A 25,259-nucleotide genomic window follows, 5' to 3' on the forward strand; every position below is an offset into this window, starting at 1 on the left:
TAATAATAATAATCCGAGCAGTTCCAATAGGGTCTTCGCACCCTTTTGGGTGCTCGGACCCTAATTAGTTCTTTTATGACATTTGACTGTAAAATGTCTGTTTTTTTTAAATTGTATTTATCAGCAGATAATACATAGTACAGATATTTGCCACTACTTGAAAAAAATAATAATAAAGGATTTAAAAATAACAAAATAAAATAATTCTGTAAACAATATTTTATTGTAATTACAATATTTATTTATTTTTTCTTTACAACTAATTCCCCTGATTGTTAAATGACAGAAAATATCTAAAATCACAGAAAGAAGAAGAAAAAAAAAATCCATTTTTTTGGTGTTATTTTCACAGTTGTAGTTTTTGGACGTTACGGTATTCCACCCTTTTTTTTTTTTTTTTAGCACATCTGACACAAGGTGCCAGATGTTCACAGTTTTTAAGGCTTGTTTTGTTCTTTTTACAGTTTTTATCTCATTCCTGTTGTATTGCAGCAGGATTAGCCTTTTTTCAACAACACTTCAGCCTAAGATCTGCAGTAAAAGCTGAATGCGTGTTAGTTTTATTTGTCAGAAATGCTGCGTTTAGTGTCATAGAAATATTTAGACATGCTCGGTATTATAGGATTTGCAGCCTGGCATTTACGCAGCACACAGAAAAAGATCCTTGACAGAGGTTCACCTTATTCAGCCTTCATATCTTAACGTTTTAAGAATTCAGTTAATTTTGTTACTGACTCGTTTACTTGAACTACATGCCTTTATTGTAAAGCAGTATTAGGGTCAGAGTACTGTGAGACCATCTGAAGAGTATTAGTACATATGCTGAATATTACATTTATATAATTTAAATTGCGAGCAATCAGAGGTGAATTATGGCCCTTTTGGCTTCCCATACTTTGTGCATTTTCACACTGACCCTGAGTTAGAAGCATCTTGTTGTGTGCATAGAGTGAAGTAATGCGGATTATTGATTACAGTTAACACACAATTTATTATAAAATAAATATGATTTTGTCAATTTGTGATGTTCAAGCTTAAACAGTTCTCCCTCATAGAAAACGCAGGTCCTCAGATTACGGGCTCTCCATCCTGGACCTGCGCACCCCCGTGGAGCCGCGCCGCCTTCTCACGGACGGCCGCAAGGTGACGCCCTCGTTCAGCTTAAAGCGCGCGATGCCACCTGCCTCGTCCAGCTTCTTGGCGCTGCAGCACGGTGTCGGGACCTTCACGGTGTTGCCGAACTTGGAGTAGTCCACCGCGTACATACCGTCCTCCTCGGAGACGGTGGGCACGAAGCGCTGCCCCCACAGGATCTCCTCCGACACGTAGGAGGTTCTGGCCTGCGTGGTGATGCCGGTGGTCTCCACGACCCCCTCCAGCACCACGATCACCTCGATGTCCTCGTGCTGCAGGTCGGAGGCTGACAGCTGGTACAGGGGGCTGTCCTTGTCCATCACGTGGCAGATGATGAGGGGAGACACCAGGAAGACGCCGTTGGTGCCCACCGGGTTATCCATGTGGATGTCGATCTGGTCCAGCGGCACCACTTCGCCCTCCTCCGTGGTGGTTCTCCTGACCACCTGCATCCGCACGGTGGCGCTGATGATCATGCTTTTCCGCAGGTCCCCGATGCGGATCATGAAGCACAGCTTGTTGTTTCGGACGGAGATGACGGCGTACTTGCTGAAAATGAGCGTCTCTGCGCGCCGGTTGGCCTGCGCAGTTTTCATGAAGATGCAGCCCAGCATGATGGCGTTGATGACCAGCCCGACGATGTTCTGCACGATCAGGATGATGATGGCGGAGACGCATTCCTCTGTGACCATCCTGCCTCCGAAGCCGATGGTCACCTGGACCTCTATGGAGAAGAGGAACGCGGAGGAGAAGGAGCGGATTTCCGTTACGCACGGGACGAAGCCCTCTCCTCTCTGGTCCAGGTCGCCGTGCGCAAAGGCAACGAGCCACCAGATCATCCCGAAGAGGAGCCAGCTGCACAGGAAGGACATGGTGAAGATGATGAGCGTGTGGAGCCATTTTAAATCCACTAGTGTGGTGAACACGTCCTGCAAGAACCGGCCCTGTTCTCGGATGTTGGTATGCGCCACATTGCAGGTGCCGTTCTTGGCGACGAACCGAGCCTTTCCCGATTTCGCCTTGAACTTTGGCTGCAGGACATCCTCAGCCAAACGTGTCAGCAAGTAATCCTCAGGAATGAGTCCCTTTCTGGACAACATAGCGCTCCCATACTACTACCCACAGCCTTTGGGCTTTGCTGGTAGCGCCTGCGCTCCTTTAAGGTGATTTCTTCCCCTCTCTCCCTCTTCTTACCAACCGGGCCGGGCCGGTGTCAGCTCCTCGGCAGCTGTCGGGCGCAGGCGGGGAGAGTCTTGTTGTCACCGTTTTCTGGAGGTATGCGCGCTCCTCACGTTGCCTCCAGATCAGGCGCTTCAAAGCCGCGAAGTCCCCTGAGAACGCTCCTCTTCCAGCTCCGCAGCTGCCGCCGTCACTCACAGCACCGCCAGACCGGGCACAAGGCTGCACCGCGCCGCCCGGGCTCTGCGCACCGACCCACCCGCGCGTAAAAGGGGAAATTCAGTGAAATGTGAAATGCTGATGGGCCTCTGAGCGGAGTTTTATCACATTTGGATGAGGAGGCAGGCTCATGTGGCGCAGTCGGCTCCGTGCTGACTTCGCCACTTGACTACAGCGCGGTAACGTGAGATGGAGAGATTGTGAGGTGGAGAGGCAGTCCCTCCCTCCCTCCTCCATCCTTGTGTTGCCCTTCCTGTGATTTTCAAAGAGAATGCAGGAGAGGGCCCAGAACGCATTAAAAAGTGTCAGCCTCCAGGCCACGGGGAGCTCACAATCTAAATATAAAGTGGCTTAAATATAGGACAGTGTACAGTTAATCAAGCCCAGGCTGGTTTCTGGACACACTATTCAACCAGATGTTCTTTTTTTATTACCTCTGTTCTTTTCATGCCACCCATGGAGAGGCTTTTACTTTACAGGCCTCAGTGCTCCTCTGGCAGCCACATAACTTTCTAAAGTCAGATGTCAGTCTTGGCTCCAGCAGGTGCAGCTGCTCATCCCAGCATGACACCCACGAGCACACGGCTGAAGATTATCACTATGTGACCAGGATCATATATTCATCAACTGAGCTCCGAATCATTCCAGTTCTGTGATGATTCATCTGTTCTGTCACGAGCATTCCCCCCCAAACAACCCTCCACACACGCTTTAATGATAATTTATGTTTTATTAACAAAGAATTAACATTTTTTTATGTACAAATATAATACAACATGCTTAAAAAATAAAAAGGAATATATTCCACGGGGGGGCAATTGCACTTCGAATGTCTTCCTTTTAATGCGTTCCTCCTCTTGTGCTACTTGTCTGCTCGCACGAAGGAGGCGAAGATGCTGTCCTCCTTTTCCAGCAGGGCCTGGGGTCTGTCGTACTCCAGGATGACGCCCCGCTTCATCACAATCACCAGGTCGGCATTCAGGATGGTGTGGACGCGATGCTGCACGACGACAGAACAAACTAAGTCAATACAGCCCCGAGAGACCAACTGTGCCATTAAACACACTTCTGTTTGTTGAATCAGGTCTCGGTTGGTTAAAACAAAGCTCTAATGATTCATCAGACAAATATTTTGCACTAATCGAGCAATTTTGAGCCTGAAAATCACATTAAAACAGCCGTTATATTAAAGTAGGAGATGAAATAAGAGATCTGCCTCCACAGTAAATATCAAAGGTTGGCATTTCAAGTCGTCAGGTTTCTGGTGGCCTCTTTTTTTTCATCATGAGAAACATCCAAAGTGAACAACGCTGACATTTTAACATTCATGTTTGGCCTTTATAATGAAATAACTGCAGTCATAAATCAGGATCTGCTCTGATTCCCCCTCTCTTAGTGTTCTCTCTTCATTTTAAGGCCAGTCTGCAGCAGCTCTTTGCAGCAGTTTAAACAAATGCATCAGCAGTTTAGGACGAGGTCGGCGCTCTCAGGGGGGGAGTTGTGAAGCTGTATGCGATACTGTAAATGCCTCCAGCACAAGGGGAGATACTCACTGCTATAGTAACTACTGTTCGGTCGGCAAACGCCGTCATCACCACTTTCTGCAGGATGCTCTCCTGTGGAGGGGAAGAAGGAAGTCAACAAACATCAGAGTGTGTTTAAAGCAAAGAAGCATTTTAAAGGTTAACGTTTTCCTTTATGATGGTAAAAACTGAAGTTATTCTGCTCAAACCTCACTCGTTCCTCGACTCATTAAAAGCTCACTGTGCTTCCTGGAGGGCAGCGCTGCAGCGTTATTGTGAGCTAAAGCCGGCGCTCTTTGTGACCGGTCGGTCAAGAGGGGCTCTGAAGTGGGAAGGAACCGTCGGCTGACATCCCCCCTCAGGCTCTCACTGAGCTCTCCCTTCTATCCCAGTTTCCTTTTTCTATTTCAAGCCTTCCTTCCTACTTTCTTTTTATACTCAAATCTGAAAACATCAGTTAAAGCATTCAAATCTGATCACTAACCACCGAAATAATTCACATTAATCAACTGAATCTACTGTTTGCTGGTGCCATTAACTCCTTATATTTCCATTTAAGCTCAGTTAGGAGCCATAGAACTGCATTAGTCCTACGTATACACTGATATTGCTTCATACTATAAGGTTGTTCTTTCCCCTCATTGTTCCTTGTTGCCTGCCAACAGATGAACATTCTGATCTTCGCTTCACCTCCTCCATCTCTGTTCATCCTCACCTGCCTTCACCTCCCTTCCCCCGCCTTCACCTCCCTTCCCCCCTCCTCCCCACTCGCTGCCTCAAAGATGCTCAACTGACCGTTGCCATGTCGATGGAGGCCGTGGCTTCGTCCATGATGAGGATGCTGCTCTTCCTGACGAAGGCTCGGGCCAAACAGAACAGCTGCCTCTGACCCTGACTGAAGTTCTCTCCTCCCTCCGTCACCATGGCATCTGAAAATGCAAACGTGTATTATAAGAAATCGTGTTTAAAAAAATGAGAAAAGGGAAAATCTGGCAGCACAGGTGCCAGAAAAAATATGTTGAAAAGCTGTGACTGTACTGTAACGTTAAAAAAACTGTAAAAACTATGTAAATACCAGCAAGTATTGGTAAAATAATGATGTCAGATACAGTAAATACACTGTAAAAGAAAGAATCCAGATTTCTGATGAGGACATTATGGATAGTTTTGGCCCGATTTTTTTTTTTTAATGTTTTGCTTAATTTCGATGTTAATTAATATTTTTTTCATTTTACTATAAATCTTTAATTTAACAAAACAAGGAATATCTGTAAAGGATTGTTAAATTAATTATTTAGCTTTTTTCTCAAGCTTTTTTGTCAAATAACGACAAATATCTGTAAAATACCTTTTTTTCCCCCCCTTTAAAAATACAGATTTGATGTGGACATTATTTAAAGATTAAATTTAATGCTTCTTTGCTGCCAATTTACTAGTTATTTGTAATTTAACAAAAGAAGGAAAATCTTAAAAATACCAGTTAAAAAAATTGTGCTTCAAAATTGTTAAAAAAAATTTTTTTTACAGTGCAGCCAGTATTCATACCAGTGTGTATTCAACGGTTATTTCTGCTAAATGAGGGAAAACTTAAGTGGCCGTTAAGCTCCGTCCTCCAGATCAATACTTGATGGATTTTCTATTTACGTCTCGGTTATGAACGAGGTCAGCTCATTAAAAATGCTTGAAAAAACCCCAAACTGCTCTCCGTTTGTGCTTTGAGCCACATCACATGCAGTAAACAGTCGTTTCCTTTACAGAAGATTTATGTTTTATCCTAATGGGACGGTTCGTCCTTGAGATAAACACAAAGTCAAATCCAAACTATGTGCCGACGTGCTTCGCTAATAACGCTGACTCATACAACCTCGTAGCCCTGACAAAGCTTCACATGTGGATGCTGCTGCTGCTGAGAACCCCCACGTTCTAAAGCCGGGATGCTCTGAACACTGCAGCACAGAAGTTTCAAGGTGAGAAGTACAGTCTGTTCCTGAGTTATGGAGTTGGATAAAGGTTAGAATACTGCAGCAGACCCAATCTCCCTCCTAAAGCCTCAGGACTAAACCTCCCAGATTGAACTGTTCCATTCGAGTCTGTTGATTTGTGAAGGCAGGAAATGGGTTAAAGCGAGAGAAATGGGAACCACTATCACGACAGCACACGCTGCTCGTGAACAATGCTTCATCATTATTAAAAAAAAAAGTCAATTTAGACTCGTGTTTAATTAGCAGCTGCCGAGCTGATTACTTCCTGTTTGCCAGTTTAAAGTGTTTAAATGTAAACCGCCGCAAGTCAGGAAGGACGTCTGTGAATCCTGCAGCATTTACGTTTGGTTTGAGCAAAACTACCACGTTATATGTCACCAGTTTTGCTATGAACTACAGGCAAGCCCCTCAGAGAAAGTCTATAGGTGTTGAAATGTCCAAATTAGAGCCTTTATGCACTTGATCACTTGACAGTCCGTACGCACTTAGCAAGAAAACTAAATCTGAGAGTGTGGAGACTGGAACTGGGCCATCATGACATCACCATGTGGTTGACCTTTTGGTAAATGGTCTGCACTTATATAGCACTTTTATCCAAAGCGCTTTACAATGTGTTGCTCATTCACCCATTCACACACATTCATACACCAATGGCGACAGAGCTGCCATGCAAGGTACTGCCTGCCATTGGGAGCAACTTCGGGTTCGGTGTCTTGCCCAAGGACACTTGGACTATGGAGGGGATCGAACTGACAACCTTGCGATCAGAGGACAACCCGCTCTACCACCTGAGCCCCAGCCGTTTCACCATTTATCCTCACAGACATTTCTGCTGTATTTGCCATAATTAGCACATTAGATCTTGACTTCTAGCCAGAAACATGAGGTCACAGTCACCTTGCTTTACAAATTCTAATCAGTTCCTTGAATCCACATGGACGTTCCTGCCAAGTTTGAAGAAACTACCCTCAGGCTTTACTCATGCACCACATGGATGAGAATGGGACTAAAAACGTACGACAAAGACTAAAACCAGAGGACAAACGAAGGCACTTCTCAGGAATCACGAAGGTTAAACTATGATTGTAAACTGTAGATCATTTTATGTTTGTTCAACTTAGAAACACAAACTTAAAGCTACCAGCAGCATCATCATCTTACTGTCGATTTATGAGACTTAACAGATCAAATCCAGTCAACTTAAGATATTAAACTGAAACAACTGGCATTAGAAAATCAACTCCTTTTGTATTTTCTCACTTTAAGGAGTCGGTTTTGTGCCGATGAAGAACTAACAAACGTTGAAACCATTTTATAACGAAGCCACACTTACTTTGCTTTAGTGGAAGTGTACGAGGGCAGGAACTGAATCCAACATTTACTAAAACCTTCTATTATGATGTAAAGAAACAACCAGGATTTAACATTTCTTTCACTGTAAATGGCCTCTCCAGATCCCAAAAGAAGAGGATTGTACCTCTTGGTGGGAAGTCTGTTGAAGTTTTCTTTCTTTAAAAACTTGATTTATTGAGTTGATTAAACTCTCAGCAGTAGATTAATTCAACTCGTTATTTTAAGTCAAAAGACCCTAAATCAGACAACTACTGCTTATAAAATGATCTGAATATAAAAACTAAATATTTTAGGTTGAATTAACCAAAAATAAACAAAAACTTCAGTGGTGTTACCGAGATAAGATTCACTAATTTCTAGTCGTCACCTATTAAATGTCATGTATATTTAGATATGAGAATGTTTTGCATTAAATCATTCATGGTGCGGTTTTATTTTCTTCAGCTGTACCTTCATAAACACAACGTCCTCGTGTCTTCCTGGCTCTCTACATCACAAACTGCTTTATATGCAACATCAACACTCTGCCGTTACTTAAACCAAATTAAAGGACAAGCCTCATCATTCATTAACTCCTCGCCTGCAGATCGATGTCTTATTGAACATCTGGCTCCAGCAGCTCGGCTCAGACACGTCACACCTCGACACACACGTTTGTCGGCATCACAAGACGAGTGAAAGCAGCTTCAGCAGAAACCCATCAGCTGAGACCAGCAGCCGTCTCTAATTCCACAAGAGCCGCAAATAGATCCTCTGTTTTCTCAGGACAAATGGCGAGAGTGCCGGAGACGTAAAGACGTGAGCGATAAATTGTGAAGCAGCTGGAGCTGAAGTGAGCCGCGGTGCAAAGAGGAGGCCACATACGTTGGTATGCCCAGCTTTCATCACGTATGGAGGTTAGATCTGTTTAGGGGGCGACTCGGTTCCCGGCTGACGTCTGATCGGACTGCTGCAACCTGTCAGCTCTGTCAGAACCACAGAGTACAAACCAAGCAGCACCGAGCAGCACCCCACAGGGAGTTAAAGATTAATGCTTGTAATCTGACACAGTGGTTAGATCTTGTTGTGGAGACGCTGGAGACAGACGTGACCTCAGCGAAGGAACTGCTGCCTTCATGGCACGGATCAGTGCAAACACTTCCTAAATAAATACCAGTGTTTGTGTATTTGATGATATCGACGCACACACATTAAAACAAACACAGGCTTTCTCTCACCGAGGCCTCCGGGAAGCGATTTAACGACAGGCTTCAGCTGAGCGATGTCCAGAGCTTCCCACAGCATCTCGTCCGTCGCCTTCATCTCCGGGTCCAGGTTGAACCTACACACACAAACACAATCAGTGTTACTGCTGCAGCCAATCAATTAATCATTCAGCTGATAACGTGTCAATAAACATCACAGTTCCACGGTGGGATCTTGTTTTGCCCAAAAACGTAGTAGATAAGGATTTCCTCTTATGAGCAGTCAACAACTGATACTTTAGAAAGATTTCACTGAAGCTACAGTCGCCAAAGTAGAAACTCAAAGCAAACAAAGTGATTCACCCACAATCACAGGTTAGAAACCCTCTGATCACTGAAGCCAACAGCAGTGATTTGCACTTGGTTTAACTACATAAACGTGGGTTTAAAATGATGCACGAACATCAAAACTGTCTCAGTTTTGGACCAACGGACTGCGTATACCTGCATGTCTGCATCATGGCTCGAGAATATAAAGAATCAGTGACGAACTCAATCAGAAGATACAGAATGAGTCACAGCACCACTAATCAGAGCTGCTCTAGTTGTCCCCTTGACATGACAGTCACTCTATCAAACTCCTTTAAACTATCCAGGTGTGAAAAACAGACGGTGAAGTGCTTCAGACTTGGCACGGTGTTCATCAACCAGAGATTCTGTGACAGGTTGAAGGACAGAACATCAGAATCTGTGGCTGGTGTCTGATAGACAAACTCTTGCTTGCTCTGTGGCACAATACTGCAGGATGGAACCTCATCACAGAAAAATGAAAAGAAGCTGGACGACTTAACATGAACTCGTTTGGCTCAGACATGTTTGGTGTGAACCTGACGAGAGGGAACGAAGCGACTGCACGGTTGTGACAGTGAAGCGAGAGCGCGATAACGTGGCTGCATGAGTGGAGAAGGTGTCGGGAGATGACGTTTATAGATGCCCCCGTGAATGCCTGAGGATAAACCACAACATGACTCCCAGTCTGCAGAATATTCCAGCAGGACAGTGATTTAAACCACATAAGAAAAACATACAATGACCTGGACGTTGCATGAGCTGAATCCAACACATTTGGGGTGTTTTAAAGAGAAAGTCAGAGCAACACAACCCCTGAATGGCAGAAATCTTTATCTTCAGTTCAGCGTTCGACACCATGATCCCCTCCAGACTGGTCACTGAGCTGCAGGACCTCGGACTCTCCTCCTCCTCCCTGTGCAGGTGGCTCTGCAGCTTTTTGACCAGCAGACCTCAGGTGGTTCGAGTGAGGAATCACCTGTACCCCTCATGAGCCCTGAACATCGGCACCCCCCAGGGCGGTGTGCTGGGCCCTCTGCTGTACTCACTGTACACTAATGACTGCCTCAGACTCTAACAACATAATTTGTGTTTAATTCTTTATTCTTAATAATCTTTTTAGTATTGTTTCAGTGTGGAACAGGTGCACAACGCATTTCACTGCTCGTTGTTCCATGTATAACTGAGTTTGTGACCTATAAAGGCCTTGAATCTTGAATCTACGAGCTAAGCAGCTACTGTAAGGGGCTACGATCTCATGTAATCATTTATCTGCACTAAAATGCAGCAAACTCTCACATTTGACAGCATGAAACCAGGAAATTATTGACATTTTGCCTATTTATTCTGCACATTTATCCCCAACCTTAACCATCATTACACCCCTCCCCCCCTCTCTCTTTCAAAGCTAACATTAGAGCCAATCTCCAATTTCATCGTGATTTATTTGCAGCCCGATGATGATGATGATGTCATGAATATTTCAATAAAAGCTCCAGCCTGCTATCAGCACCAGAGCAGAGACACCAAACCTTTAAATAAACTTTACACCTAAATGTGCTTTTATGTGATATCAGTGCCTCTTTCATGTCCTCCTGGTCTGCTCCTCTCCAGCATGACAAAGCTTTTATGGCGAGTGGCGCTCAAGTCCAAAAATAAACCTCTCCACTGGAGTTTTCAGAGGAATGTCCTCTTATCTATAAACACCTCTCCTCATGTTTCAGCTTGAAGTGTGTCACAGTTGGCCAGCTGTGCTCTTCTTACTGGAAAAATTCTACTTCACCTTCTTTCACTGAAATAATTATCACCACCACCAATCTGAAGTGCTGAAGTGAGTCAATAGAGGAGTTCATTATACCGGATCGTGCCGCTGAACAGGAAGGGGTCCTGGAGGATGATGGATAGCCGAGACCTGAGGGTCTGCAGAGGCAGCTTGGAGATGTCAATGTTATCAATCACAATCCTCCCTGTGGGGCGAAAGAGCACAGAGAAGTAGCACTGATTACTCGGTTTTTAGTTTCTAATTAGAAATGAAGATGTTTTTCTAGCTCATGTTTCATGTGAAACCTTTTAAAGTCATTTGATCTTAACATGTTTGTTTCGGTTACAGCTTCTCGCTCATGTGTGATCATCTAACCTTCAAACATGTCCACCATGCGGAAGAAGGCCAAGGAGAAAGAGGATTTGCCGCTGCCGGTCCTGCCACAGATCCCCACCTGAAAAGAAGGAGTCGTCTTCATAAATATCACAAACACTCAGTTTTGTGATTCTTCCTTCTGTCTCCTTCTCGTGGTTACCTTCTGTCCGGGGCTGAGGTGTGCGTTGACGTTCTTGAGCACGGGCTTCAGCGTGGCGTCGTACCGGACGCTGAGATTCTGGATTTTGATCTCTCCTTCCCGAGGCCAGCCGTCGGGCACCTGAGACACAGCTGAGATGACACAGAAACATCACAGGAGTTTAATTTTCAACCTTTTTCACACCTGAAGCAGCTTAAAACTACAGAAGACCCACTGAAGCTGTTTCTGCTGCACAGATTTAAAACTATCGTCCATTTGTTTGTGATTAATTGTGCAAAATTTGGATTTTACTCATTATTTCTAAACAACATATTTCATAAGGAAGGAAAAAAAAGACAGCAGCCGCTCACCAGCTAGAAGTAAACATGCTTGTAAGATGGATTATTACAGGATGTAAAGACATTAAGAGAAGTAAGAGAGAAGCTGAGGAGGGATAAAGATTCATTTCTAGTGAATATGACTGAGGCCTACTTAAGCTGACAGTGATGGATGAGGACTGAAGGTCCAAGTGAGGAAGAAATCACAGAAACTTCTCTAAGAAGAAGCCCGGTGTGATTTCTTCGTGCACCTGCTGGTGAATTAGTGCAAGAGGGTTTCATTTGCCTGCGTCGCTGCACTCACTGAGCAGTCCCTCGTAATTCTCCGGTTCGGTTTTGAGCAGGCCGTTAATCCTCTTCACTGAGCCGAGCTGTACTTCCATGTCTGCCAGGTTACGCACCATCCAGTTCATGTAGTTGGATACCTGATACAGGAGGGGAGGAGCAGAGGGGCTGAGTTGGACAAATGTCACCGGACAGACATGCAGTCGTTTCAGTCTGAGCGCTGTGGTGGAACTGCAGTGCAGGAGGAAGAGATTCAGTGTTTTCATTGTTTTAGCCCAAATACGACTCATTTATCGGGTCACAGTTATGTGACTCGCCCAGTGACCTCAAGTACTTTGGTCGTCCCCAGACCCAAAACCAGCTTCATGAAAAGAACTATTGTTTATAGAAGAGCAACAGCTGGAATTCACTTTCTTTACAGATCAGAGACACTAAAAATATAAAGTCTTTTAAGAGGAAAATAAAGACACAACTGGCACAGAATACCCGAGTATTCCTCCTCTGTATTAGTGTCAACTTGCATTTATTGTAATCTATTTACTGCTTTGTACCTGGTTGCATCATAAATGAAATGTTTCCTATTTATTACGTATTTATAATGTTTTGTAAATTGTAATTTAATTTTTACTCTGTGACCCCAGGAGGACTAGCAAGCACTTTGTGGGAGCTAATGGGGATACTAATAAAGAATAACGAGTTTATCATCAGTGTACCTCCAGAAAGTCTGATCCAAAAATAGTTTATTTAACATAAAACCTTTTCCTCAACCCATAAGAAAACATTTATTTCTATATTTATCTGAAATCAGATCAATTCAACGGCAAAATATCGTGAAACAGAAGCAAGTCTTGCAAACATCTTGTACCAAAAAGGAACTAAAAGTTGTTGCAGGTGTCAATGATGGTAAAACATTTGAATAAATTGGTTATAATTGTAAAATAAATACTGTTCTATACTGTGTGATACTGTTTCACTGCTGCAAGAGAAGAAACTGAAGAAAAGGTGCAAATAATTCACCAGATCTACTTAATCAACAAATTACTGCAAATTCTCTCAAGCTTTTAGAATAATTTAGTTTTGTAATATTTAAAATATGCTGATTTAAAAAGAAAAAAAAGAAAAAAGCCATTTAAAAAAAGAGTCAAACCCGAAATACTGAGTCATAAATACTGTAGAAAAGATTGATTATGTCACAATAAAACTCTTTGCTTATGAAACTTTTGAAATAAATCTAAAATCGTTGGTCAGGTTTTGCAGTCATGTGGCATCATTTTTCTTGTAAAGAGTGCAGCTAAAAAAAAGCAATAAAACACACACACACACACACACACACACACACACACACACTCTCACCATGAGTGCGTACGTCAGTCCGAGCCCCACCAGACCGGTGGACAGCTGGTTGTACAGGGAGTTGGTGATGGAGGCCACAGCTGCCACCAAAACCACGCAGGCTCCGATGTACTCCTGCAGAGAGACACCAAGTCAGCATCACAGCAAGAAGACGGCACATCGCTGAATAATTCAAGGAGGGAAATAAGACGTGAAGACATCCATCGTTGTCGGTCGGTTTATTGTAAACACACATGACGAACATACGTGTTTTCTGTCACGTGCATCCTCTAAAGTCTGAAGGTTAGAAATCAAATGAGCCGTGAGCAGCGTTCATACAGTCGGATGCATAAAACATGACATGAAGACTGTTTCATGTTAGTGGGAGAATGAAAAATTCAGTATTTCAGTATCCCAACAGAGGGAGCAGTTACCCAGCAACATCCGCATGAAAGCGAAGCAGCGATCTGACAAACCGTGGAGCAGAAAGAATCAGAACTTTAAAGGGCTGAGCAGCAGATGGGTCATTACCATGCGGACTTCCAGCCAACGGTTGGCCGCCGTCAGGAAGAGAGAGGCGATGTTGTTGGCGTCGGTGAACTGCAGTAACCTCTGTCTGAACCTGGGCTCGTACCTGCCAACGGAAAGAGTTTCATTCATGTATTATTCTGCACGCTGTCACGTACACATCAGCTGCCAACCTGCCTGCAGCTTTGCCATTCCTCATCCCGACCGTCTCAGTGTCGGCAAACAGAAAGCAGATTAGGGGAAAGTTTAAGGCCGATCCTTTAAACGGCAGGCAGAATATTACAGCAGCAGCTGAAATGGAAATTCAATAAACCACTTATAAGATAGAAAAGCAGTATTGTTCTCACAAAATTGCATCTAGAAAAGAAAAGGCTCCAGGCTTCAGTGTATTTTGCTCTACTTGTCGTGATGTATTGAACCCAGAGCTCAGCATTGTGCCTCATGTGTAGACAGATGGAGAACTCTCTCTGCTCAACACAGACGATGTCAAACTGATGTAATTTAGGCCATTAAAATATCAGCAACAAAGAACTCGAGACCTTTTTGCTGCAAATCAGAGCTGAGGTTTTGCTCTTTTGGTTTTTCGGAGCAATTTGCTGAAATTTATGTTTTAAGGTTCAACTGAAATTGTGATGTCAACAGAAAATGCCTCAAACACAAGAACGTCTTTGAAGGTTGGGGCTGAACGCCAGACAGCAAAAAGGAATGAGGCACGGTTGATTAAACAGCGAGAGATTTAGAGCCGCCTTTGTGCCTCTTTGTTCGCCTTTTTTCAGTTTCATTATCACAAGACTGCATAATCAATTCCAAGTTGTTTTCCGTTTGTCGAGGCAAAGAAACGACAAGAAGACGGGGACGATACAAACGGAAGCAGTCGACAGAAAAATTCACTCCCTCACTGACCAGAATTATCGAAGCGAGCAGGTGAGGGAACCACAGAACTCACACCCACAGCGTCAAACTGCATCGCCTCTCGGTAGCTGCTTTATTTCTGTGCTGACAGGTGGAGTAACTCTCTATAAACACTAAATGGAAAATACAGGCTCCAAAGTAGAAACTCTGTGGAAAGGTGAAATGATAAAAATAAATGATGGTGGCAGCAGTGATCAGGAGGTCTAGAATGAGCCACTAATCAGAGCTTCAATGGTCGTCTTCCTAACCACCTCAGACGATGCCTGTAGCTCTAAAAAAAAACAGTCAGGTGTTTGTGACATTGCACGGGGGTCATCAATGGTATTTATAAATGACACCATAAATGCCTGTGGATGCACTGGCTGACCAGACGACCTCCAGTCTGCAGAGGCTTGACCGAGGAGGAATATTCCAGCGAGATAATGATGAAAAGCACACTGAGAAAATCTCAAAAGACTTTCTAAAAGAAGAAAAAGATGAATGCTATGACCTGGACGAGTGTGTCGCCTGAGCACCACGTGGCTTAAATGGGTACTGAGTGGGCTTTAACTGGGATCATTCTGAAGGTTTTAGTATCATAGGCCCCGTGTGTGAAGCTCATGCGGGATATACGTAGGCTAAGTGGGCCTAAACAGGGCCAATATGTGGGGCCTGTGTGGGTCTTGTGTAGTTGACCCACTTGGGCCCCACCTGAATCCCCACTTAGAGCCCATATGGGCAAACACATGTGGGACCAGCGCGGACACTGCAGACAAACCCATTTGGGACCCTTATATGCAGCCCAGATGTAACCCTTCTGGGACCACATGGACATGCCGGCTGGGACCTTTCTGAGGTACTAAAGAGACATGCAGAGCGACTTCCAGAATGCAGGAATATGCTGTCCTCCATGCTGAGGAGTCTGTCATTGAATATAAAGGTATGAGCTAAAAATACAAAAAAATCAATTTGAATCTCAGTAATGAAAGCTGAGCTACTGAGCTCCTTCTGTGAGGCTTGTGTTTCTAATATAGTGAATCTAAACGGTTAATTTTTCATAATACATAAAAGCAAAGTGAGATCGCACTGAGGATGTATTCGCTTCTGTTAGAAATTATACGTGGCTGCTCTTCCAAAAGACGGAAAGAATCGATCATGCAGAAGCACACAGATCTGCACTTCGACAGCTATAACACTGCTTCCTGCACTTCCCATAAAGCAACAGAGCGCTGCTTCTTTGTGAGACTCTCCCTGGATGTTACATTTTCTCTGAGCCAAATCCAAAAAATGTACAGATCTGATAAAGCTTCTCCAGAGTCCCAGAGGAGATCATCCAGAAGGTTTTAAAGCAACACTAGTGAGCTGTCATCCAATCTCCCTCTATCATCTTAAAATCCTTCTTGAACAATGTTCTACATCTAAAGTAGCCTCGACTCTTCCTGCCCCCGGGTTGCTATCGTTGCTGCTCTGAGGGTGTAACAAGGCAGGAGACATGCAGGTATTACCTGAGGGCTCTTATGGTGGGGAGGCCTTCGACCGTCTCAGAGAAGTGGGAGAGTAACGGGAGCTGGGTGCTGTCCTCCAGCTGCTGCAGGTCCCTGACCAGGAGACACAGGAGATGGTAGAGGAGGGAACATCAACCGAAGCTTAGATAATATCCGTCAGAAAAGCGGAAGAACGAGGAGCTCAGAACAGGAAAACACACGACAAGACTGAGGTCCAACAATAGAAGATAATAAACATCTGTGAGCTAAATTTAAATCTTCTGTTGACATTCCTCCAGCTAACTGTTGTCTAAACTGAACACATGGCACCTGATCATCACCTGACAGTTGAACACGCTTCACACCCGTGCATCCGTCTCACCTGGAAGCCATCCGGAAATACTTCTGGATGAAGTAGCAGGCGACGGCCAGCGGCAGCAGGGCGATGAGGAAGACGGGCGTCACGTAGGAGATGACGCCCAGGGCGGACACGCACAGCAGGGTGGAGCGGGAGAGGCACTCCAGGGTGGTGGGGATGTGCTGGTCGATGGTGTTGGTGTCCGTGGAGAACCTGTTGAGGATGCTGCCGAGTGGAGTCGTCTCAAACAGCCTGGAGGGACGAAGAAAGATGATCTGACTTTCTCTGGTTAACTCGGTTATTACACAGAAACATAAGCAAGTGTGAGCAGTGGATCCTGTAGGGACATTAATGTCTTTTACTTTGGTGGGNTGAGAATGTTTTGCATTAAATCATTCATGGTGCGGTTTTATTTTCTTCAGCTGTACCTTCATAAACACAACGTCCTCGTGTCTTCCTGGCTCTCTACATCACAAACTGCTTTATATGCAACATCAACACTCTGCCGTTACTTAAACCAAATTAAAGGACAAGCCTCATCATTCATTAACTCCTCGCCTGCAGATCGATGTCTTATTGAACATCTGGCTCCAGCAGCTCGGCTCAGACACGTCACACCTCGACACACACGTTTGTCGGCATCACAAGACGAGTGAAAGCAGCTTCAGCAGAAACCCATCAGCTGAGACCAGCAGCCGTCTCTAATTCCACAAGAGCCGCAAATAGATCCTCTGTTTTCTCAGGACAAATGGCGAGAGTGCCGGAGACGTAAAGACGTGAGCGATAAATTGTGAAGCAGCTGGAGCTGAAGTGAGCCGCGGTGCAAAGAGGAGGCCACATACGTTGGTATGCCCAGCTTTCATCACGTATGGAGGTTAGATCTGTTTAGGGGGCGACTCGGTTCCCGGCTGACGTCTGATCGGACTGCTGCAACCTGTCAGCTCTGTCAGAACCACAGAGTACAAACCAAGCAGCACCGAGCAGCACCCCACAGGGAGTTAAAGATTAATGCTTGTAATCTGACACAGTGGTTAGATCTTGTTGTGGAGACGCTGGAGACAGACGTGACCTCCGAGAAGGAACTGCTGCCTTCATGGCACAGATCAGTGCAAACACTTCCTAAATAAATACCAGCGTTTGTGTATTTGATGATATCAACACACACACATTAAAACAAACACAGGCTTTCTCTCACCGAGGCCTCCGGGAAGCGATTTAACGACAGGCTTCAGCTGAGCGATGTCCAGAGCTTCCCACAGCATCTCATCTGTCGCCTTCATCTCCGGGTCCAGGTTGAACCTACGCACACACAAACACAGTCAGTGTTACTGCTGGTTACTGCTGCAGCCAATCAATCAATCATTCAGCTGATGACGTGTCAATAAACATCACATCTCCACGGTGGGATCTTGTTTTGCCCAAAAACGTAGTAGATAAGCATTTCCTCTTATGAACAATCAAAAACTCATACTTTAGAAAGACTTCACTGAAACTACAGTCGCCAAAGTAGAAACCCAAAACAAACAAAGTGATTCACCAACAATCACAGGTTAGAAACCCTCTGATCACTGAAGCCAACAGCAGTGATTTCCACTTGGCTGAACTGCATAAACGTGGCTTTAAAATGATGCACGAACATCAAAACTGTCTCAGTTTTGGACCAACGGACTGCGTATACCTGCATGTCTGCATCATGGCTCGAGAATATAAAGAATCAGTGACGAACTCAATCAGAAGATACAGAATGAGTCACAGCACCACTAATCAGAGCTGCTCTAGTTGTCCCCTTGACATGACAGTCACTCTATCAAACTCCTTTAAACTATCCAGGTGTGAAAAACAGACGGTGAAGTGCTTCAGACTTGGCACGGTGTTCATCAACCAGAGATTCTGTGACAGGTTGAAGGACAGAACATCAGAATCTGTGGCTGGTGTCTGATAGACAAACTCTTGCTTGCTCTGTGGCACAATACTGCAGGATGGAACCTCATCACAGAAAAATGAAAAGAAGCTGGACGACTTAACATGAACTCGTTTGGCTCAGACATGTTTGGTGTGAACCTGACGAGAGGGAACGAAGCGACTGCACGGTTGTGACAGTGAAGCGAGAGCGCGATAACGTGGCTGCATGAGTGGAGAAGGTGTCGGGAGATGACGTTTATAGATGCCCCCGTGAATGCCTGAGGATAAACCACAACATGACTCCCAGTCTGCAGAATATTCCAGCAGGACAGTGATTTAAACCACATAAGAAAAACATACAATGACCTGGACGTTGCATGAGCTGAATCCAACACATTTGGGGTGTTTTAAAGAGAAAGTCAGAGCAACACAACCCCTGAATGGCAGAAATCTTTATCTTCAGTTCAGCGTTCGACACCATGATCCCCTCCAGACTGGTCACTGAGCTGCAGGACCTCGGACTCTCCTCCTCCTCCCTGTGCAGGTGGCTCTGCAGCTTTTTGACCAGCAGACCTCAGGTGGTTCGAGTGAGGAATCACCTGTACCCCTCATGAGCCCTGAACATCGGCACCCCCCAGGGCGGTGTGCTGGGCCCTCTGCTGTACTCACTGTACACTAATGACTGCCTCAGACTCTAACAACATAATTTGTGTTTAATTCTTTATTCTTAATAATCTTTTTAGTATTGTTTCAGTGTGGAACAGGTGCACAACGCATTTCACTGCTCGTTGTTCCATGTATAACTGAGTTTGTGACCTATAAAGGCCTTGAATCTTGAATCTACGAGCTAAGCAGCTACTGTAAGGGGCTACGATCTCATGTAATCATTTATCTGCACTAAAATGCAGCAAACTCTCACATTTGACAGCATGAAACCAGGAAATTATTGACATTTTGCCTATTTATTCTGCACATTTATCCCCAACCTTAACCATCATTACACCCCTCCCCCCCTCTCTCTTTCAAAGCTAACATTAGAGCCAATCTCCAATTTCATCGTGATTTATTTGCAGCCCGATGATGATGATGATGTCATGAATATTTCAATAAAAGCTCCAGCCTGCTATCAGCACCAGAGCAGAGACACCAAACCTTTAAATAAACTTTACACCTAAATGTGCTTTTATGTGATATCAGTGCCTCTTTCATGTCCTCCTGGTCTGCTCCTCTCCAGCATGACAAAGCTTTTATGGCGAGTGGCGCTCAAGTCCAAAAATAAACCTCTCCACTGGAGTTTTCAGAGGAATGTCCTCTTATCTATAAACACCTCTCCTCATGTTTCAGCTTGAAGTGTGTCACAGTTGGCCAGCTGTGCTCTTCTTACTGGAAAAATTCTACTTCACCTTCTTTCACTGAAATAATTATCACCACCACCAATCTGAAGTGCTGAAGTGAGTCAATAGAGGAGTTCATTATACCGGATCGTGCCGCTGAACAGGAAGGGGTCCTGGAGGATGATGGATAGCCGAGACCTGAGGGTCTGCAGAGGCAGCTTGGAGATGTCAATGTTATCAATCACAATCCTCCCTGTGGGGCGAAAGAGCACAGAGAAGTAGCACTGATTACTCGGTTTTTAGTTTCTAATTAGAAATGAAGATGTTTTTCTAGCTCATGTTTCATGTGAAACCTTTTAAAGTCATTTGATCTTAACATGTTTGTTTCGGTTACAGCTTCTCGCTCATGTGTGATCATCTAACCTTCAAACATGTCCACCATGCGGAAGAAGGCCAAGGAGAAAGAGGATTTGCCGCTGCCGGTCCTGCCACAGATCCCCACCTGAAAAGAAGGAGTCGTCTTCATAAATATCACAAACACTCAGTTTTGTGATTCTTCCTTCTGTCTCCTTCTCGTGGTTACCTTCTGTCCGGGGCTGAGGTGTGCGTTGACGTTCTTGAGCACGGGCTTCAGCGTGGCGTCGTACCGGACGCTGAGATTCTGGATTTTGATCTCTCCTTCCCGAGGCCAGCCGTCGGGCACCTGAGACACAGCTGAGATGACACAGAAACATCACAGGAGTTTAATTTTCAACCTTTTTCACACCTGAAGCAGCTTAAAACTACAGAAGACCCACTGAAGCTGTTTCTGCTGCACAGATTTAAAACTATCGTCCATTTGTTTGTGATTAATTGTGCAAAATTTGGATTTTACTCATTATTTCTAAACAACATATTTCATAAGGAAGGAAAAAAAAGACAGCAGCCGCTCACCAGCTAGAAGTAAACATGCTTGTAAGATGGATTATTACAGGATGTAAAGACATTAAGAGAAGTAAGAGAGAAGCTGAGGAGGGATAAAGATTCATTTCTAGTGAATATGACTGAGGCCTACTTAAGCTGACAGTGATGGATGAGGACTGAAGGTCCAAGTGAGGAAGAAATCACAGAAACTTCTCTAAGAAGAAGCCCGGTGTGATTTCTTCGTGCACCTGCTGGTGAATTAGTGCAAGAGGGTTTCATTTGCCTGCGTCGCTGCACTCACTGAGCAGTCCCTCGTAATTCTCCGGTTCGGTTTTGAGCAGGCCGTTAATCCTCTTCACTGAGCCGAGCTGTACTTCCATGTCTGCCAGGTTACGCACCATCCAGTTCATGTAGTTGGATACCTGATACAGGAGGGGAGGAGCAGAGGGGCTGAGTTGGACAAATGTCACCGGACAGACATGCAGTCGTTTCAGTCTGAGCGCTGTGGTGGAACTGCAGTGCAGGAGGAAGAGATTCAGTGTTTTCATTGTTTTAGCCCAAATACGACTCATTTATCGGGTCACAGTTATGTGACTCGCCCAGTGACCTCAAGTACTTTGGTCGTCCCCAGACCCAAAACCAGCTTCATGAAAAGAACTATTGTTTATAGAAGAGCAACAGCTGGAATTCACTTTCTTTACAGATCAGAGACACTAAAAATATAAAGTCTTTTAAGAGGAAAATAAAGACACAACTGGCACAGAATACCCGAGTATTCCTCCTCTGTATTAGTGTCAACTTGCATTTATTGTAATCTATTTACTGCTTTGTACCTGGTTGCATCATAAATGAAATGTTTCCTATTTATTACGTATTTATAATGTTTTGTAAATTGTAATTTAATTTTTACTCTGTGACCCCAGGAGGACTAGCAAGCACTTTGTGGGAGCTAATGGGGATACTAATAAAGAATAACGAGTTTATCATCAGTGTACCTCCAGAAAGTCTGATCCAAAAATAGTTTATTTAACATAAAACCTTTTCCTCAACCCATAAGAAAACATTTATTTCTATATTTATCTGAAATCAGATCAATTCAACGGCAAAATATCGTGAAACAGAAGCAAGTCTTGCAAACATCTTGTACCAAAAAGGAACTAAAAGTTGTTGCAGGTGTCAATGATGGTAAAACATTTGAATAAATTGGTTATAATTGTAAAATAAATACTGTTCTATACTGTGTGATACTGTTTCACTGCTGCAAGAGAAGAAACTGAGAGAAAAGGTACAAATAATTCATCAGGTCTGCTTAATCAACAAATTACTGCAAATTCTCTCAAGCTTTTAGAATAATTTAGTTTTGTAATATTTAAAATAGCCTGATTTAAAAAGAAAAAAAAGAAAAAAGCCATTTAAAAAAAAGAGCCAAACCCTAAATACTGAGTCATAAATATTGTAGAAAAGATTGATTATGTCACAATAAAACTCTTTGCTTATGAAACTTTTGAAATAAATCTAAAATCGTTGGTCAGGTTTTGCAGTCATGTGGCATCATTTTTCTTGTAAAGAGTGCAGCTAAAAAAAAGCAATAAAACACACACACACACACACACACACACACACACACACACTCTCACCATGAGTGCGTACGTCAGTCCGAGCCCCACCAGACCGGTGGACAGCTGGTTGTACAGGGAGTTGGTGATGGAGGCCACAGCTGCCACCAAAACCACGCAGGCTCCGATGTACTCCTGCAGAGAGACACCAAGTCAGCATCACAGCAAGAAGACGGCACATCGCTGAATAATTCAAGGAGGGAAATAAGACGTGAAGACATCCATCGTTGTCGGTCGGTTTATTGTAAACACACATGACGAACATACGTGTTTTCTGTCACGTGCATCCTCTAAAGTCTGAAGGTTAGAAATCAAATGAGCCGTGAGCAGCGTTCATACAGTCGGATGCATAAAACATGACATGAAGACTGTTTCATGTTAGTGGGAGAATGAAAAATTCAGTATTTCAGTATCCCAACAGAGGGAGCAGTTACCCAGCAACATCCGCATGAAAGCGAAGCAGCGATCTGACAAACCGTGGAGCAGAAAGAATCAGAACTTTAAAGGGCTGAGCAGCAGATGGGTCATTACCATGCGGACTTCCAGCCAACGGTTGGCCGCCGTCAGGAAGAGAGAGGCGATGTTGTTGGCGTCGGTGAACTGCAGTAACCTCTGTCTGAACCTGGGCTCGTACCTGCCAACGGAAAGAGTTTCATTCATGTATTATTCTGCACGCTGTCACGTACACATCAGCTGCCAACCTGCCTGCAGCTTTGCCATTCCTCATCCCGACCGTCTCAGTGTCGGCAAACAGAAAGCAGATTAGGGGAAAGTTTAAGGCCGATCCTTTAAACGGCAGGCAGAATATTACAGCAGCAGCTGAAATGGAAATTCAATAAACCACTTATAAGATAGAAAAGCAGTATTGTTCTCACAAAATTGCATCTAGAAAAGAAAAGGCTCCAGGCTTCAGTGTATTTTGCTCTACTTGTCGTGATGTATTGAACCCAGAGCTCAGCATTGTGCCTCATGTGTAGACAGATGGAGAACTCTCTCTGCTCAACACAGACGATGTCAAACTGATGTAATTTAGGCCATTAAAATATCAGCAACAAAGAACTCGAGACCTTTTTGCTGCAAATCAGAGCTGAGGTTTTGCTCTTTTGGTTTTTCGGAGCAATTTGCTGAAATTTATGTTTTAAGGTTCAACTGAAATTGTGATGTCAACAGAAAATGCCTCAAACACAAGAACGTCTTTGAAGGTTGGGGCTGAACGCCAGACAGCAAAAAGGAATGAGGCACGGTTGATTAAACAGCGAGAGATTTAGAGCCGCCTTTGTGCCTCTTTGTTCGCCTTTTTTCAGTTTCATTATCACAAGACTGCATAATCAATTCCAAGTTGTTTTCCGTTTGTCGAGGCAAAGAAACGACAAGAAGACGGGGACGATACAAACGGAAGCAGTCGACAGAAAAATTCACTCCCTCACTGACCAGAATTATCGAAGCGAGCAGGTGAGGGAACCACAGAACTCACACCCACAGCGTCAAACTGCATCGCCTCTCGGTAGCTGCTTTATTTCTGTGCTGACAGGTGGAGTAATGCTCTATAAACACTGAATGGAAAATACAGGCTCCAAAGTAGAAACTCAGTGGAAAGGTAAAATGACAAAAATAAATGATGGTGGCAGCAGTGATCAGGAGGTCCAGAATGAACCACTAATCAGAGCTTCAATGGTCGTCTTCCTAACCACCTCAGACGATGCCTGTAGCTCTAAAAAAAAACAGTCAGGTGTTTGTGACATTGCACGGGGGTCATCAATGGTATTTATAAATGACACCATAAATGCCTGTGGATGCACTGGCTGACCAGACGACCTCCAGTCTGCAGAGGCTTGACCGAGGAGGAATATTCCAGCGAGATAATGATGAAAAGCACACTGAGAAAATCTCAAAAGACTTTCTAAAAGAAGAAAAAGATGAATGCTATGACCTGGACGAGTGTGTCGCCTGAGCACCACGTGGCTTAAATGGGTACTGAGTGGGCTTTAACTGGGATCATTCTGAAGGTTTTAGTATCATAGGCCCCGTGTGTGAAGCTCATGCGGGATATACGTAGGCTAAGTGGGCCTAAACAGGGCCAATATGTGGGGCCTGTGTGGGTCTTGTGTAGTTGACCCACTTGGGCCCCACCTGAATCCCCACTTAGAGCCCATATGGGCAAACACATGTGGGACCAGCGCGGACACTGCAGACAAACCCATTTGGGACCCTTATATGCAGCCCAGATGTAACCCTTCTGGGACCACATGGACATGCCGGCTGGGACCTTTCTGAGGTACTAAAGAGACATGCAGAGCGACTTCCAGAATGCAGGAATATGCTGTCCTCCATGCTGAGGAGTCTGTCATTGAATATAAAGGTATGAGCTAAAAATACAAAAAAATCAATTTGAATCTCAGTAATGAAAGCTGAGCTACTGAGCTCCTTCTGTGAGGCTTGTGTTTCTAATATAGTGAATCTAAACGGTTAATTTTTCATAATACATAAAAGCAAAGTGAGATCGCACTGAGGATGTATTCGCTTCTGTTAGAAATTATACGTGGCTGCTCTTCCAAAAGACGGAAAGAATCGATCATGCAGAAGCACACAGATCTGCACTTCGACAGCTATAACACTGCTTCCTGCACTTCCCATGAAGCAACAGAGCGCTGCTTCTTTGTGAGACTCTCCCTGGATGTTACATTTTCTCTGAGCCAAATCCAAAAAATGTACAGATCTGATAAAGCTTCTCCAGAGTCCCAGAGGAGATCATCCAGAAGGTTTTAAAGCAACACTAGTGAGCTGTCATCCAATCTGCCTCTATCATCTCAAAATCCTTCTTAAACAATGTTCTACATCTAAAGTAGCCTCGACTCTTCCTGCCCCCGGGTTGCTATCGTTGCTGCTCTGAGGGTGTAACAAGGCAGGAGACATGCAGGTATTACCTGAGGGCTCTTATGGTGGGGAGGCCTTCGACCGTCTCAGAGAAGTGGGAGAGTAGCGGGAGCTGGGTGCTGTCCTCCAGCTGCTGCAGGTCCCTGACCAGGAGACACAGGAGATGGTAGAGGAGGGAACATCAACCGAAGCTTAGATAATATCCGTCAGAAAAGC

General features: G+C 44.3%; 2 protein-coding genes across 2 annotated transcripts in view; both read right to left on the reverse strand.

Annotated features, from left to right (window-relative positions):
* Nucleotides 1-349: 349 nt before the first annotated feature.
* Nucleotides 350-3,075, reverse strand: kcnj11 (potassium inwardly rectifying channel subfamily J member 11). The gene has a single exon (XM_008287095.1). The coding sequence runs from the start codon at nt 2,232-2,234 to the stop codon at nt 1,074-1,076; it is 1,161 nt and encodes a 386-aa protein (XP_008285317.1). The 5' UTR covers nt 2,235-3,075; the 3' UTR covers nt 350-1,073.
* A 114-nt stretch (nt 3,076-3,189) lies between these two features.
* Nucleotides 3,190-25,259, reverse strand: part of abcc8 (ATP-binding cassette, sub-family C (CFTR/MRP), member 8) — an 88,093-nt gene continuing 66,023 nt past the window's right edge. The window contains exons 29-39 of the mRNA XM_008287096.1: nt 25,094-25,186; nt 22,701-22,803; nt 22,191-22,304; nt 20,855-20,975; nt 20,234-20,364; nt 20,074-20,152; nt 19,795-19,903; nt 17,610-17,713; nt 4,851-4,984; nt 4,086-4,148; nt 3,190-3,532 (exon numbers count right to left, since the gene is read on the reverse strand). Coding sequence (XP_008285318.1) covers nt 3,395-3,532; nt 4,086-4,148; nt 4,851-4,984; nt 17,610-17,713; nt 19,795-19,903; nt 20,074-20,152; nt 20,234-20,364; nt 20,855-20,975; nt 22,191-22,304; nt 22,701-22,803; nt 25,094-25,186 — 1,189 coding nt within the window. The 3' untranslated portion in view covers nt 3,190-3,394. The remainder of the gene's footprint in view (nt 3,533-4,085; nt 4,149-4,850; nt 4,985-17,609; nt 17,714-19,794; nt 19,904-20,073; nt 20,153-20,233; nt 20,365-20,854; nt 20,976-22,190; nt 22,305-22,700; nt 22,804-25,093; nt 25,187-25,259) is intronic.

This window comes from Stegastes partitus, unplaced genomic scaffold (assembly GCF_000690725.1).
Source record: "Stegastes partitus isolate 25-593 unplaced genomic scaffold, Stegastes_partitus-1.0.2 Scaffold487, whole genome shotgun sequence".
Lineage (NCBI taxonomy): Eukaryota > Metazoa > Chordata > Actinopteri > Pomacentridae > Stegastes > Stegastes partitus.

Bases quoted from the DNA above. Each gene is read 5' to 3' on its own strand.
- kcnj11 (XM_008287095.1), bottom strand. From the start codon at position 2,234: ATGTTGTCCAGAAAGGGACTCATTCCTGAGGATTACTTGCTGACACGT.